A 16,763-nucleotide genomic window follows, 5' to 3' on the forward strand; every position below is an offset into this window, starting at 1 on the left:
GGACAATAACATTGCGATGACAATCTAAGTGCTTGATGGTCCAAATGTTATCAAATGTCCAGAGATATTATGAATATCGAGTTATTCAGGTAATTAGTATGTTCTAATTAATAATTTACACTAGTTAAGTTCGTTGGCTGATTCCAAATTATTGGTGTTATTAAAATGTATCAACGGTTGATTGAGGTGAATGAATTGTCGGATTAATTTTGATTTCCATTTGAATGTGAAATTCAATCATTTTGATGGTGAAAATTATGACGAAATCAATTTGAAATTTCCAATGAACTAATAGCCTCAAGCTATTGATTTGGATTCCATTTCAATCGTTTGCTGGTTTTACCAAAGGCCATTGGACTATAACTTAAGAAGATCAATAAACCAATACAAACAAAAACGATCAACAGGTAAATTACCACATTTAGAACTAAATCAACAGTTAATTGTGAACATTTGTACGAGAATCGATTTAGTTTGGTTGGAAGAAAACTCGAACCCATTGATTAGAATGAAATCAAAGCGATCAACAATTAGTAAAACTGATAAAAACAATTAAGAACCATAGAGATTTTGATCAATTGGGAACAAAAAACCACTTTCACGAGGTTTGATCCTATTAGACAGTAGCTTCTTACTCTGGATAAACAGACTTCACCAAGACTCCAGTGGCAAAGAAAAGGCGAAACCAATTAAGATATAATTAAGATTCTTAATCAATAATCAGTGATTCTAATCCAAGAGAATTAGATAAAAACAAAGCTTCTTCTTTTCCTTATCCATAACAAATGAAACCAAAATTTTCTCCAGAGAAAAACAGAAATTAAAAATTTATCGAAGTTTAAAAGAGAGAAAATTATGAATTTTAATTAATTAAAACTTGCGAATCAATTGTCACAATTAGAAGAACGAGTTGATTAACAATCGAAAAAGAAAAACAAACATTTCGATAGATCGAATCCAAAAAGTTCGATATCGATACCAGCTGATATTCTGTTTTCTTTTCTTGTTTCGACCTCGTGTTTACATTTTCGTAATTAACTTTTAATCTTTTCGATTTTGACAATTTTTAGATTAATCATGTTGAGATCTAAAGTGAATATGATCTATCGATTAGCAAACACTGGTCATTGTTGTTCAATTGGTTTACAGAGATTCGGTTATCGTAATCAACACTTTTGGGTTATACCGGGTAAACGATTATCTGTTTCATCAGCAATTAAAAAATATCTTGACAATTTCCGATGGTTTTCTGGTCAACAACAATCAACTCCAAGTGCTGGTGAAGAATATTTAACTAATAAACTGAAAGATAAGATTCCAAATTGTTCCCATGTGGAGGTTCATGATGTTTCTGGTGGATGCGGAGAGATGTACGAGATTTATGTTGTTTCAACTGATTTTAAAGGAATAACAGTCTTAGCTCAACATAAGATGGTGACCGATGCTCTCAAGGAAGATATTCCTAAATTTCATGGTATTCGTGTGGCAACATCATCAACACCACCACCTCCTGAGACATAGATTCCAAATGTACAGAGTATTAACATTGGTGTTTACTAACCTTATGTCTTTATTAGTTTTCAAATGTTACCGGTTATTGGGGTTACTTATTAACCTCTACTACTAAGAAAAATAAAATAAAAATTCAATCGTCAATTGAATGAGCCTGATAACATCATCCGAATTCGTTGCATCATATATCATGGTAGAAAAGTTGGTTGGAAAATTTCTTCATGCTAAAGGAGAGTGAAAGAGAAAATGATTAGCTCGAAGTTATAAAACGTTCGGGTCAAGATTTGGTGAGGATAAGAAAACCGGTGGTAAATATGTTCCTCCAGGTCTACGTGAAGGTGGTCAAAAGCCAGGAGCTGATCCTTTGAACAACCAGCGATCAAAAGATGATGCCAATACAATTCGAGTTACTAATTTACCCGAAGAGATACAAGATAGTGATATAAGAGAACTGTTTCAACCGTTTGGTAAAATTTGGAGAATATTTTTAGCCAAAGACAAATATACTGGACAATCTAAAGGATTCGCTTTTGTTAGCTATGAGAAGAAAGAAGATGCTACCAAAGCGATCGCACATGTGAACGGCTTTGGTTACGCTAATTTAATCTTGAACGTCGAATGGGCCAAACCATCGGCTAACAATTAATCCTTTGGGCACTTTGGATCTTCTTTTTTTCTTTTTTTCTTCTTTTTCTTTTCCTTTATTCCATTTTTCTATTGTTAATTTTCACATACTCAAAGGGCAACTTACAAATCGTGTTGAACATTCTCGATTACAAATGAAAATTCTTGGTACAACACAATTAGCTAATGGTAGCGGTTAAACGGATAAGGTAATCGATCGGTTCTCGATCCACTTTTGATCGTACAATTGGACAGTAACAATTTCGGTTAACAATTAATCCTCTGGACATTTTGACTCTTTTTTTGTGTTTTTCTTTTTCATCGTTCTTTTGTTTATTTTCACTCACACAAAGAGTAACTTATCAATCGTATTGAACATTTCAATTCTCAATTTCTCCGTTCCAGTAACTTCTCAATAATTGATACTCGCATTTAAATCGGGATTTGAAACTGTTAAATTGGGAAATTGACAATATTTGGTTCACTTTCTTTAATTATCTTTGGTGATAGTTGTTCCCAAAACACTGAGCCTCGATTTATAACTTTCTTCGTTTTCTTTGGATCTAATTTACGATATTTCGATGGATTTTTTTATTCATCAAAATCTCTACCAAAAGAAGATGAAAATATAAGCTCACTTGAGGACGAAGGAGAAAGTGTGAGTCTCTCACTCTCCTCTCTTCTTTATCGTCTCTTTTTTCATCTTCTACTCATCCTCATCTTTTTCATTCTTCTCCTTGTGTAAAAAAAACTTGAAGAATTGAGAATTGAGTCAACAATCAAGGATAAATCAGTTCAATATCTTCATACACAATCATTAGATTATCATCTTAATCCTCATCCTCATCTTTATCTCTCTCACTCACTCACTTTCCGTTTAAATTTATCTTCCCTAGATAATCAATATAATAGTTACTATATAATTGATTCACCTTCAACTTGATCACATTGAAACACAACAACTAATAATCGTGAATCATTTCTGATTGATGATTTTACTTTTATTTTGATTGTGACAATTAATTTAATCTTTACATTTGTTGATTTACAACATTTCTTTCATTGTAATCATATTTTACTCTAATTACGATTTATTTTGTTGTGCTGGTCATTTAATTGCTCCCAATCAAAGTTACCAAATTTTAATCTCCAGCTTTTATCGTTCTATCATAACAACAATTAACTAATCACTATGGCCGAAACTAATGATTCTAGTCCATTTACTCAACAAGATGTTGATTTAATTAAATCAATCTGGTCAACCGTTATGAAAGATCCCAATACACATGGAATCAATTTTTTCCTCAAGTAAGTTAATTGTTTACAATTTATATTAGTAAATTTGATTAAATTAATCAACAATCAACTCTTGTGAACAATTGAACTTTATTACTATCTTAGCAATCAACTAATTACGATCAGTCCTTGATCACTTTCAGTTGGTTGAAATGATTAAGCAAAAATTGTTCAACGTTGATTTAGATTCACAATTTATTGATCATTTTGTTTGTAAACAATTAGCTTTTTAAATCAACAGCCTTTTCTCAGGGTTTTGACTAATTAAATTTAATTTAATTTGAAAGCCTCTTGAATGTTTACTTTGATTGAACAATCAAGTTGAAATTTAATTTAATAATATTCAACAAGGATCAATGTTTTATCAAAATTGTTTTTAATTTAATTGTTTTGACAGATTGATTAAAATTATGATGAAAATGATTTAAATTAATTCTAGTCAATTGTTATTAACATTGTAAAAATGAAATAAAGGAAAATCAGATCAATTAAATTAAAAACGATGATGAAATGTTAATTAACTGAGAAAAAGTTTCTTAATCATCTTGAATTGTCATTGATTAACGCAATTGTCTGTTAATCACTTTAGTTTAATTCCTATGAGAAATCAAAGGTAACAGATTAACTTGTCAACATTCAGGTTAGTTAATTGTTTAAGTTAATCAACTGATTTGTTTTTCTAGTGTTTATTTTAATCATAATTTACAGTTACAATTATCTAATGAAAAAAGTGATTAAAAAGTAATCAACTAACACAAGTGATTAACTTTTAATTAATAATAATAACGAGAAAAAAACTTGGCAATAAAATTAGTTAATTGTAGCAACTCAACTGTTGATCAAAAATCAACTTTAATTTTGATTCAAATGGTAAACTTTTACCTTTTGCTAATTAACTATTTAATTAATCAACTGATTGTGTTGTTTTATTGTTACAACTCATTTGATCAGTTATCGTGAAAATTAGTTAATTGTTTTGAAAGTTTTATGATGCAATTGATTTACTTGGTACTACAACTCAATTGATCATATTGTTTAGTAATTAAACTTAATTAGCTGTTAATTGTTGAATTATTAATACATATAAATATTAGCATTGATTTTTCAAGAGCAAAGTCAAGGTAATTTAAATCTAATCACTGTCATTATAAACCAATCAAAATTTACCCTCTCATTTGAGGCCTAATAATCAAGTGATTTAACAAGAATCAATAATCAATCTCGAGTACCAATTAAAACTGATTGGTAATTAATCATCTTCAATGATTGTGATTAAATCAGTTAATTCCAATGAACACTCGAAATTAATTTAATTTCTTCATTTTCTCTAAATTGTTGTAGATTCTTTAAAGATAATCCAACTTACATTGAGCGTTTCGCTTCACTCCGAGATCTAAAAACGGACGACGAACTGAGGTCATCGAAGAGGCTGAAGTCACACGCATCTCAAGTTCTTTATGCAATCACTGCGTTGGTTGAAAATCTCGAGGATTTGGTGTGTTTCTGATATGCTACAAAAGATTACCGTTAATCACCTGAGGCGATCAATTAATTGGCCTTTCTTTGAGGGATTAGCCAAGAGTATGGTCAGTTTCTTGACCGAAACCCTTGGTACATCAATAATGGATTCTAAGGCGACCAGTGCTTGGACCAAGGTTTTCACCGTTATCATAGAAACAGTTAAATCAATTGAAAAGCAACAACAATCGGAAGCAAATGCAACAACATCACCGACATCTCTCACAACTGCACCTTCATCAACATCTTAACCAAAAACTTTCAAACAGTTGGCCATTTCAAAAATCCACCTTGGACAAATAATCAAACCTTTGTAATCACAATTGTGACCTTTTCTAATCATTTAAAATCTTATTGATTAAAGGCGATGATGTTACAGAAAAAGTTGTTTCCATTTTAGTTCAATTTAATTAATGCAAATCTTTCTGATAGATACCTTTATTAATAAAGACATAATGATGAACACAAAAGTGCTTTTCAATTTCTGAGTTTAAGTTGCATCTCTCGAGTGATGATAATTGATCGAATTTCATCATAATTCCCTGTTCACGCTTATATCACAGATTAAACTGATAAATAGAAGCAATTTAATTTTATATCAAAAAAACTGTTGATACAGCCAACAGCGGTTCATTTATTGAAATTTTTACGGAAGCTTCACAAATTCTCAAATTTTCTTTTGGTTTGATTTTATCCATTAGAATGTGATGCAGTTTCTTCATCACTTTATCTATTTTTGCAATTAGCTGTTCACCTTTAGTAAAGTTACCTTTCGAGTCTTTTTCTTTGATGAAAATAACTCGATTGTTACTATTATTTCTAGCTTTATGAGGTTTGATGGTTGTCGAATCTCGAACAATATCTGCATACGATTTTTTGTTAATCTGAACGGAATTAACTTTCTCAACCATTTTCTCCTCTATCTTCACTAGAAATTGTTTTTCTTGTTTGTTGGCTACTTTTCTTAGTTTTTCCATAACATTGAAACATTTGGCCATTTGTGAAAGTTTTTCCGTTAATGGACTCTCCTTATCATTTGTAATTTCATTCACAAATGAAACCAAGTGGTCATTTATTACGTCTTGTTGTTCACTGTCCGTTGAAAAAATGATGGAGTTTAGCTTAGATGAACCTTTTGCTTTTATTGACTTGGTTAAGCTTCCATTGAAGGCTACCATGTCCACGTGGTTTACCATGCCTTCTCGCTGGGTGAATTTTCAACCGCCAATAACTTTGACAGTTTAACTTTTTAAATAACAGTTCAGATACCAATCGATTTAGCACAAATTTATACACAATAATAACACACAACTGTATTAATTACGGTGATCAGGTTTGATATAAAATTGAAAAACTACAGGTAGATAAAAAAGCGACTTTGTGGCTTAGTTGGTTAAAGCGCCTCAATCAAGTCAAATACATGCCTTGGAACGATACCGCGAACCATTATTCTTGGGTTTCTCTTCTTTGCTTTCTCAATTATAATTCCTGGCAGATATTTGGTGAGCACATCGGAAGCTGCTTTCATGTCTTTCTTCGTGCTACCCATTAACAAGAAACTATTTTCTTTTGGTTTGATTGTATCCATTAGAATGTGATGCTGTTTCTTCATCACTTTATCTATTTTCACAAGTGATTTTATTTAGAATTGAAACCATATGGTCACTTATTATATATTGTTGTTCGCGGTCCGAAGGAAAAAGGATAGAATGCAAATTAGATTGCCTTTTATAACTTTGATCAGTCACATAGTGAAAGCTTTCAGTTCAAGGTGGTTTATCATGCCGTCACGGTGCATGAATTTCAACCATCGACTTTTTCAATTCAACTTATTGATTAACAGTTTATATACCAATCGATTCAACACTAGCTTATACACAATAATAACACAATTAAATCGATTATGGTGAGTAGATTTGGCATAAAATTAAGAAACTAAAGGAATATAAAAATGTGGGCTTTATTAACATAGTCCTTGGCTTCTGACCTTACAGACAGATTAAGAATTTTATGATGATTGAAACGAATTAATTGGTAGTTATTGGTTAGTCTTTTCTTATGGGACAAGATCTGCTTTGATTGTTTCTTTCATTACTCCACTGATTCAGATTTTGTTGATACATCTTATTCTTAATACAGTAACTAGCATCCGTTAGACTCGAGATGTATTTCTAAATTCTGTCTATTAGTGTTTGTTTAATCTTTGCTTTGTATCTTACCGTTTATTTTGGCACTCTGTCTTTGCAATGATTAATTGGTTCTATTATTTTCTTCTCTTCCATTCTTAATGTGGCCATTTGTTCTGTGTTGTTACTATTAATCCTAGTTTTCTCCTAATTGTTGCCTCTTGCACCTATGTGTTGTGAAAATAAATTGCTCAATTTTTTTATTTTATGTGATTGAATTTAAACAAGAGCCAGGTGAAGAAATCAGCTAGAGAGAGAATAACAAGAAATAAAATAAGTTTCATTAAGATAGTGTTGATTAGAAATCGATTATTTGAACAAATTCTCCCGGTTGCTATTTATTGAATTCCATGCGAAGCCACAATTCCCTAAAGATACTCACAATTATATGATATTTTTTATTAGAAACAGTTCATTTTTATAGTTAAAAAACAACTGGAACAAAAAAGCGGCTTCATGGCTTAGTTGGTTAAAGCGCCTGCCTAGTAAGCAGGAGATCCTGGGTTCGAATCCCAGTGAAGCCTTTTTTTGCATTTACTATTCTTAACTAATCTCAACCACATCTAACTCGTTACATCATCAACATTTTTTTTCTTAATTTTGTTGAAACAATTTTTTAATCAATTTCAGAATCCATAAATTGAATCTAATTTCTGTATAAATTTAATATCTTCTTTAATTGTATTCCTTTAAAAGCTTTTGTGTCAAATGATTTGTTTCTCAGTTTCTCTTGATTGTTTGTAACATTTATTTTGGTGTTTTTCTTGTTCATTTAATTGGTAAATATTTAACTTTTCTTCTTCGGTTAGTTAATTGTTTGTCAAACTGATCTTCTTCTCTTAATTGTGATTACCTTTCTGTACATTGATCAGCTTGTTTTTGTCAAATATTCCGCTTGTTTCTCAGCTTTTTTATTCCTCTGGTTTTAATAAGCCGGTTGGTTGTTTACTTTTCTAGGAGCTTCTTTTTAACGGTTAATCTTTTGTTTTTCAATTTTAATTACAGTTAAATGTTTTTAATCTTATTGTTTACCTTTGACACTTGATCTTTCCAATGATTAATTGATTCGTTGATTTTGTTTATCTCTTCTATTCTAGATGTAACCATTTCTTGTGTTGTGTCACCATTGAGCCTTGTTTTCTTACCTCTGTATTGTTACCTCATGGATCTGGTATGTTAACATGAAGTGTTTAATTGTTTGATTTAATATGTTACGAGTTGAAGTTAAACAAGAACCAGATGAAGTGATCAGACAGAGAGAATCAGCTGAGGCTGAAGCTGCTTGTAGTCAAATCTCCCAGTTGAATGAACAACAAATTGATGTGAAACCATTTCAACAACAACATGAATCTGGTAACATTAACCCAATGGTCTTTACCAATGGTCATTCATCAACAAATCAAAGTCAAAATGGTTCTGATGCAATAAACACTGACCCTTTACCTGAGAGAAATGGTCTCACTCATGGTGAAGATAATGGTAACAATTACGATGGGATTGGTGAAGAAAATTTAACTGATGAAAGAGATATTCAAGTTTACGAGGAGCTGATGACCCGAATCACCGCTGAGGTTGTCCTAAGAGAGCCGATAGCAAGTCGTGTTACCGTTGATGAGAGGATCAAGAAGATCAATTGTTATCTAGAAGATGAAACTAATTGTCAGATGATTATTCTCAATGATGAACCAATTAACAATGCTTGGTCCTCTTTTAGATATCCTAGAAATTTTGATGATTTTCTTGAGACTGTGTTCACTTGGGCTGATAATTATCTCAACGACCAAGATTGGCCTCAAGATGAGATTCTGGTTCGCCTTAAGGCTTTTCCATATTCACTAAGATACAATTCATTCAAAACTTATTCAAATGCTACAATTTCATACCTTTTGGTGCTTTATTATGATCGACTTAAGAAGGACGCTGACAATTTACTTAAATCCCCCAATAAACAAGCGGCAAGGGACAAAGGTGTTTCCGCCAAAGTTGATAAGATCACCACCGATGACCAATGGTCTGAAATTATCTTCAAGCTATCAAATGATTCGGAGAATCTTAAATTTGGCTTTTGCTGTATGTTAACTGTGATTGACTCTTACCTTTTCCCGGACCGCAAATACTTTGGTAGCATTTTGGGTAAACAAACGGTCAAGCAAAACGGAGCCAATGTGACCTATTTGACGATTAAAGTGCTAGAATTTGTCCCATTTGTTGGCGATGAACTAGCAATTACTAATCTTTTCCGAATTCATCATATTTATACAGCAGCTGAGTGTCTCTTTAAATTGGAATCTTCTGAATATGTTCAACATTACACTTCACCTAATTTGGCCTCAGGACCTTCCGGTGCAAACTTAAGGTTTGATGAAAAGAACCTGGACTTGACTCCCTTTGATTGTGACGCTATTCATAAAGGTGTTGATACTTTTAGCATTTCATCAAGTGAAACATCACCAGTTTGTTGCCTCGATTTTAGGGAAACATCTAAATCGCTCAAAGATCTAACCGATATCGCCGTTCAAATCTTGGACATGATGAAATCGGTGCCAATTGATTCTCGATGGATCGGAATGGACATTCCAGCTTTGGTCATCTGTAATAATGAGGAAATAATTTCCACTCTCCATGAGAAGTTTAAAAAGGCCAATTTTCCAATATACCGATTGAATCGAAAGGGAGAACCAACCAATTTACGAGATAAAATTCCTAAAATCGGCAAAGCGTTGGCCAAAGCTCTTTCGAATATCAAATTAGTTGAAGATGCTCGAGAATACGGAGAATTGTTCAATAAATGGGAATTCGCTGATGAAGGAATTTTTTCCTCCGAAGATCAAGAAACCAAATTCAATGAGATATTAGAATTGGCAAAAGTTTTCGTTATCCAAAATTCTGCCGTCATCTTAGGAAATATTTACGACATTTGTAATGATACAATTCTTAACAGTGCCTATTGTAAATTTCCCGTTTGTATAATTCTTGGAGCTTCATCAATCCCAGAAGTTTTCACTCTTCCCCTGATGAAATATGGTTGTGAAAAATTTGTTCTAATCGATCGAGAATGTTCACCTTGGCCTGGTAATAAATCGATGTTCACCCGACTTACTTCAATTTACGAAGTTGATCATTCGGTGATTAAAGGAGCCAAATGTGCAGTTGTAACCTCCGTTAAAAAGAAATTAAAATTACCCGATCCACCGAAAGTTAGTCGACACAAGTTAATTGAAGAAAATGCCAAAGATTCATCAACAATACCATCGTCATCTCATCCTGGTCCATTTAACGGTTACAATCCCGAACAACGAAAAAATCCCCGAAATCGGCTTCCATATTGTCCTAGACCCGCTACCACCGAGGCCGATAATCAATCAAAAACCAATACAAATCAATCTAATCCTAGTTAATCAACAAATACCCTTTTGTAAATATCCACTTATTGATCAGTACAATCAACCAATTATCCTCGTTTTTTTATTATTATCATTACCCAGATAATTTATTTCAGCTAATGAAAAGTAAATCCGAATTGTCATTATTTTCAGAAAGCAATTAACTGAATGAAACCAGTGTGAAAATTGTTAACCATAAAAAAGTAAAAAATGTAACAATTAATTTTAATAATTTGCTAACATTAAATTGTCTTAAAACGCCATCTAAAGGGCAATAATTGATTAATTGAATTAAAAAAAGGAGGAGACTAAACTTAAGTTATTCTTACAATGGGCTACATAATTTGTTAATCATCACTTTCCAAATAATTGAACTCTGATTTCTAACTGTTTCCGTTGAATTTATATGTAATTTCCGTTTTCTTGGTGTTTTCCAGTTCTTTTCTCATTAAAATATTAATTACATTGTATCTAATTCTAACTGAATGATGATATTTCCTCACCATTCCTTTGGTCATCCAATTGACCGTTTGACCTCGAAAACATCCTCATGTTTAACCGTTATAATGATGACGCTCTTAGTCACCCAAATTTCAGCGGCTACATTCTGTAAATTCGGGTTTAAATCGTCCAGAAACCCGTGTCCCCTTCCTCCAAGTTCGACTACTCCGTCCACTAATTATCTTGCTCCAATCGATACTGGATTGCAAAGCATCGTCACAAGAACCGAAACTGATTCGAGCATCTTTATCATCACTACATTAACAATCTTAGGCATTACTTGGATAATCATATCGACCACTATCGTGTTTATTTAGTTTATAAAAAGACGTGCAATCATCGTGGCCGAGAATTACCTGTTAACAATGAAAACAATTCTAATTCAACACCAACCTCACCATCTCATCAATTACCTCGACCAGCTGATCCAATAATTAATTCTCGACCGGAAACAATTTGAATCATAATATTACTCCAAATGAACTTGAACGTCGTGCTAATCATTACCTTTCCAATGGTGGTAGACCCATGAATCTAATTTAATTGCTTCAGGTTCAGATAATCTACCTTCTTATGAGGAAGCAGCTAACCACAAATGATTAAAGTTACAATCAATTTAATTTGGACAAAATTTTCTACTCATCAAAAAACCAACAAATCAAATCGAATCAGCTAAACAACTTCATCAATACCCGATAATGAAAACTTTTTCCATCTAAAACTCTTTTGATACATATAAATTAAATTTCGAAATGAATTAAATAATAAGTCATACATAAATGTTATGTATAAATTGACATCTCACCAAAATCAATAAACAATTAGTTAATCAATTCATCTTCCAAAATATGATTTCCAATAACAACTCTACTGAATTAAGAGTAAGGACCTAGTTAATGATTGGAAGCGGAGCCAATGATTATTCAACACACTTATCGCTAGTGTCCGTCAGCTCAAATAGGCAAAATTGCGTTGAATTTTGGGTTACTTGTGTGCCCGTTTGATTGTCTCAGGCCCTTCAGGCCTTCATATGTCGATTTTGACTTTCTAATAAAGACCTAACCTAACCTAATTTAAAAACACAGAGATAAGTGTGATGAGTAGCAGATAACTCCTCATCCAACCATTAATTAAGATCTTACTGAATTAACTCATGATGAAATGTAAATTGATTATTTCACATTAGAGACAATTAAAGAGAATCAACAAATCAAAGTCAAAATGGTTCTGATGCAATAAACACTGACCCTTTACCTGAGAGAAATGGTCTCACTCATGGTGAAGATAATGGTAACAATTTCGATGGGATTGGTGAAGAAAATTTAACTGATGAAAGAGATATTCAAGTTTACGAGGAGCTGATGACCCGAATCACCGCTGAGGTTGTCCTAAGAGAGCCGATAGCAAGTCGTGTTACCGTTGATGAGAGGATCAAGAAGATCAATTGTTATCTAGAAGATGAAACTAATTGTCAGATGATTATTCTCAATGATGAACCTGTCAACAATTCCAAAGAAATTGAAATTACCCGATCCACCGAAAGTTAGTCGACACAAGTTAATTGAAGAAAATGCCAAAGATTCATCAACAATACCATCGTCATCTCATCCTGGTCCATTTAACGGTTACAATCCCGAACAACGAAAAAATCCCCGAAATCGGCTTCCATATTGTCCTAGACCCACTACCGGGCCGATAATCAATCAAAACCAATACAAATCAATCTAATCCTAGTTAATCAACAAATACCCTTTGTAAATATCCACTTATTGAAGAAAATCAATATTATCCTCGTTTTTATATCATTACCCAGAATATTTATTCAGCTGATGAAAAGTAAATCCAATTGTCATTATTTTAAGCAAAAAATTCTAAATGAAACCAGTGCTATTAAATTGTCTTAAAACGCCATCTAAAGGGCAATAATTGATTAATTGAATTAAAAAAAGGAGGAGACTAAACTTAAGCTATTCTTACAATGGGCAAACATAATTTGTTAATCATCACATTCCAAATAATTAAACTCTGATTTCTAACTGTTTCCGTTGAATTTATATGTAATTTCAGTTTTCTTGGTGTTTTCCAGTTCTTTTCTCATTAAAATTTTAATTACATTGTATCTAATTCTAATTCTAACTGAATGATGACATTTCCTCACCATTCCTTTGGTCATCCAATTGACCGTTTGACCTCGAAAACATCCTCATGTTTAACCGTTATAATGATGACGCTCTTAGTCACCCAAATTTCAGCGACTGGATTCTGTTCCGAGGAAACTTGTAGTGACCCTAACGCGTTGTGTTTCTAAGCATCGACATGTTACTCGTTACTGCATATGTAAATTCGGTTACTATCAACATAAAAGTTCTGGTTTATGTTTTGAGGAGAAAACTGTCGGTGAAAAATGTTCCAGTTCTGAACAGTGTGAAATTTCCGATGAAATTCAACTTGTGACCATTCTATTGGAATTTGTGTCTGTAAACCCGGGTTTGAATCGTCCGAAAATAATCCGTGTTCCCTTCTTCCAAGTTCGACTACTCCGTCCACTAATTTTCTTGCGCAAATCGATACTGGATATCAAAGAATCGTTGTCACAAGAACCAAAACTCGTCCGAGCTTCTTTGCCTCCCCTACATTCATAATCTTATCGATCACCGTCCTAATCTATTTAATTAAAAAGACGTGCAATCATTGTTGCCGAGAATTACCTGTTAACAATGAAAACAATTCTAATTCAACACCAACCTCACCATCTCATCAATTACCACGACCAGCTAATCCAATAATTAATCCTCGACCAGGAAACAATTTGAATAATAATATTACCCCAAATGAACTTGAACGTCGTGCTAATCATTACCTTTCCAATGGTGGTAGAACCCATGAATCTAATTTAATTGCTTCAGGTGAAGATAAACCACCTTCTTATGAGGAAGCAGTTAACCACAAATGATTAAAGTTACAATCATTTTAATTTGGACAAAATTTTCTATTCATCAACAAACCAACAAAATCAAATCGAATCAGCTAAACAATTTCATCAATACCCAATAATGAAAACTTATCTAACGACATCTTAAACTCTTTTGATACATATAAATTAAATTTCGAAATGAATTAAATAATAAATCATATAAATTGACTTCTCACCAAAATAAATCAACAATCAGTTAATCAATTCATCTTCCAAAATATGATTACATTTCCAATAACAACTTTACTTAACTAACTTATGATGAAATGTAAATTGATTATTTCTCATTAGAGACAATTAAAAGAGAATCAACAAATGAAAAGAATAACATTTCAACAACAATTAATTCTTACAATTAGATTGATTGTAATTCTTTCCGTCGATTGCAACGCCATCTATTTTCTATTTTTTTTCGACTTCGAAATTAACTCAATTGGTTGTTTACCTTTTCCCTCACAATTGTTAACCTAATTTCATTTTACAATTAGAATTGTTTTAATTTAATTTTTCTTTTTAATTTGATTGAATGTTTGTTTAATTCTTTACTCTGATTGTAATCGTAAAGGAGAGAGAAAATGATTTAAAAGGTGTTCGAATATATTTCCTGGTTCACTTCCTTCACTTTCAATCCTTTGGTTTTTTCTCTGTTTTTCTTTTTCTTTTAACATTGTGATTGATTTTTTCTCTTCTTTTGATATTTGATTCTGGTTTTTTTTTCGCAATTTGATTCTCTGGAAATTACCTAATTTCATTCTTTATCCTTGATGGACTCTATGCTTGTCTCATTTATGGTAAATTGGACCCAATTATTTTGTAGATTTGCTTCCTTTCAATCGTTTTTCTATTAGTCCATTGGATCTCTTTTTGTTGATTTACTATTTTTTCCTCTCTATTGTAAATGTCAATCTGATGGAAAATAATTCGCCAATACTTGCAGTCTCATCATATTCATCACCGCCATCATTATTTACATCTACTTATCATCCATACTTCTTGAGCTTTCTACTAAATTACCTGAAGTTATTAAACCATCAGCGACATTGATGATAGAGAAAACGTTAGTGTTTAATTGCCCATAACCTTCACCCGAAACAGTTCAACAATCATGTCTTTTCTTTGGCTTTTCTTTATTCAATTTAAACCCTTCACCATGATCTCTACGCCATCTTTAATTGGTCTTTTTCTTTGGTCTTTGGCCTCACCAGCAAATGCTTACAATGGAAATGGTCACACTTTGTACGAGCTTCCTCTTTATGTCAGAGTTGCAGCTATCGGTGAACATTGTACTCCACCAACAACCAATTGTGGTGATCCTAATGCTCTTTGTGTTCGGAAAACATATAAATTATCGGGTCAATGTAAATGTGGACCCGAATTTAACTTTGACCGGAAATTATCCAAGTGTATTCGATCAATTCCAATAGGTGACCCTTGCTCTGAATCGCGTGAATGTCACTCCTTTGACCGTCATTCTTATTGTGACTTTGCCCAATTGGTTCGTAAACGTCGGCCGATTTGTGCCTGTCAATCGAAATATGTCTACAACCATGAGAAACATCGATGTGTCCCCTGTCGATCAACTTTAACCGATTGTCGTGACCCTTCAACACCCACAAGTGCCAATTCCCTTGCCAAATATAAATTTGCACTTCTCATGAAGATAATACTCATAGTAATTGGTTTCTCCCTCCTGTTAAGCTTAACATTTTGCTTCTTCATCAAAATACTAAATGGTTACAGTAAATCTCGCCGATCAGCTGTCTCAAACAACAATCAGCCAATTATACCAACATCACCTCCAACCATGGGAACAATAACATCAACCCAACCTCCACCACCACCACCATTACAACCTCTTCCACTCTCTTCATCATCATTTCACCCATTCCCACCTTTACCTCCACCCTTACCATCCCTACCTCCACCACCACCACCACCAGGTAATGGTAATCAATATCATCCTCTGCCTCCTCCTCCTCCAGGTATTATCTCGGACACAATGAGATCGACAAATGGCCGTGATCAAATTCACTTTTACCTCCCCAATGGTACCATCGCCAGTGTCCCACCGGCCATCATTACTCATAACTCTAAAAATGGCCGATCAACATCATCATCTCCTCTTACAAGTAACCATATTAATAACATTGATCAAAGACTTTTATTTGCATCTTCATCGGCTGAAGATAAGCCACCATCTTATGAGGAAGCTGTTCATGGATCAATCTCCTGTAAACGTAATCTACTAATCTCACTTAATCCTAATTCCCCATTAAAAGGGAATCCGGTTTAATTTGGTTAATTTAATTTACACTGAGGAAAAAAAATCAAAACTTTCAACACAAATTATCAGAGTAAACACCATGATTAATATACGTAACGATCCTCACAATTTTTAAGGTCAGATTAACACAAGCAAATATTTAATTGTATATTAATCATCATAATTAACTCACTGATCCTTTGCTCCAATCTAATTTCAATTATGGATTAACCTGCGCTCATCTCCAACAAAATCAAACGTTAATTTCATTTCTCTTTCACTCTTATCATTACAATTATTGTTGATTAACAATTAGTAAAACCAATCATCTTAAATGGAATCCACGAAACAAAGTGAAACAATCAATCCAACAATTACCACTCTTAAATTCCCAGTTCAATGCCAAATGTAAATTAACTCTTTACATCATATCATCACCATCATCATCATCATAATCATTATATTTAACACACCAAATTGCTCCTAAATTAGTCAATTAATCAACT

General features: G+C 32.9%; 4 protein-coding genes and 1 non-coding gene across 6 annotated transcripts; all 5 read left to right on the plus strand.

The window, feature by feature from the left end:
- Positions 1-987: 987 nt before the first annotated feature.
- LOC128395729 (bolA-like protein 3) lies at positions 988-1,678 on the plus strand. The gene has a single exon (XM_053356200.1). It carries the CDS (start codon positions 1,078-1,080, stop codon positions 1,519-1,521), a length of 444 nt encoding a protein of 147 aa, XP_053212175.1. The 5' UTR covers positions 988-1,077; the 3' UTR covers positions 1,522-1,678.
- Positions 1,679-1,762: 84 nt separating this feature from the next.
- On the plus strand, positions 1,763-2,310 carry LOC128395088 (eukaryotic translation initiation factor 3 subunit G-B-like; the record flags this gene model as incomplete). Its single annotated transcript, XM_053355484.1, has 1 exon — positions 1,763-2,310. A coding segment is annotated over one exon (396 nt), but the record flags the coding sequence as incomplete, so codon positions are not given.
- Positions 2,311-3,083: 773 nt separating this feature from the next.
- Positions 3,084-5,334, plus strand: LOC128395728 (globin-like). Its single transcript, XM_053356199.1, is given in 3 exon segments — positions 3,084-3,444; positions 4,774-4,926; positions 4,928-5,334. Coding segments are annotated over 3 exon segments (543 nt in total). The 5' UTR covers positions 3,084-3,328; the 3' UTR covers positions 5,202-5,334.
- Positions 5,335-7,586: 2,252 nt separating this feature from the next.
- Trnat-agu (transfer RNA threonine (anticodon AGU)) lies at positions 7,587-7,660 on the plus strand. Its single transcript has one exon. It is a non-coding gene; the product is annotated as a tRNA-Thr (tRNA).
- Positions 7,661-7,718: 58 nt separating this feature from the next.
- LOC128395285 (uncharacterized) lies at positions 7,719-10,782 on the plus strand. Of its 2 annotated transcripts, none has more exons than XM_053355690.1 (2): positions 7,719-7,915; positions 8,234-10,782. In XM_053355690.1, exon 2 carries the CDS (start codon positions 8,345-8,347, stop codon positions 10,532-10,534), a length of 2,190 nt encoding a protein of 729 aa, XP_053211665.1. In that variant the 5' UTR covers positions 7,719-7,915; positions 8,234-8,344; the 3' UTR covers positions 10,535-10,782. The 2 variants fall into 2 exon arrangements, with proteins under 2 accessions (XP_053211665.1, XP_053211666.1); XM_053355691.1 differs by lacking the exon at positions 7,719-7,915 and adding an exon at positions 8,056-8,072.
- The last annotated feature ends 5,981 nt before the right edge of the window (positions 10,783-16,763 follow it).

The sequence above is a fragment of the Panonychus citri genome, unplaced genomic scaffold (assembly GCF_014898815.1).
Source record: "Panonychus citri isolate SS breed McGregor unplaced genomic scaffold, ASM1489881v1 Contig00141, whole genome shotgun sequence".
Taxonomy (NCBI): Eukaryota; Metazoa; Arthropoda; class Arachnida; order Trombidiformes; family Tetranychidae; genus Panonychus; species Panonychus citri.

Excerpts from the sequence above, each read along its gene's own strand:
- LOC128395729 (XM_053356200.1), top strand. The coding sequence starts at position 1,078 with ATGTTGAGATCTAAAGTGAATATGATCTATCGATTAGCAAACACTGGT.
- LOC128395285 (XM_053355690.1), top strand. The coding sequence starts at position 8,345 with ATGTTACGAGTTGAAGTTAAACAAGAACCAGATGAAGTGATCAGACAG.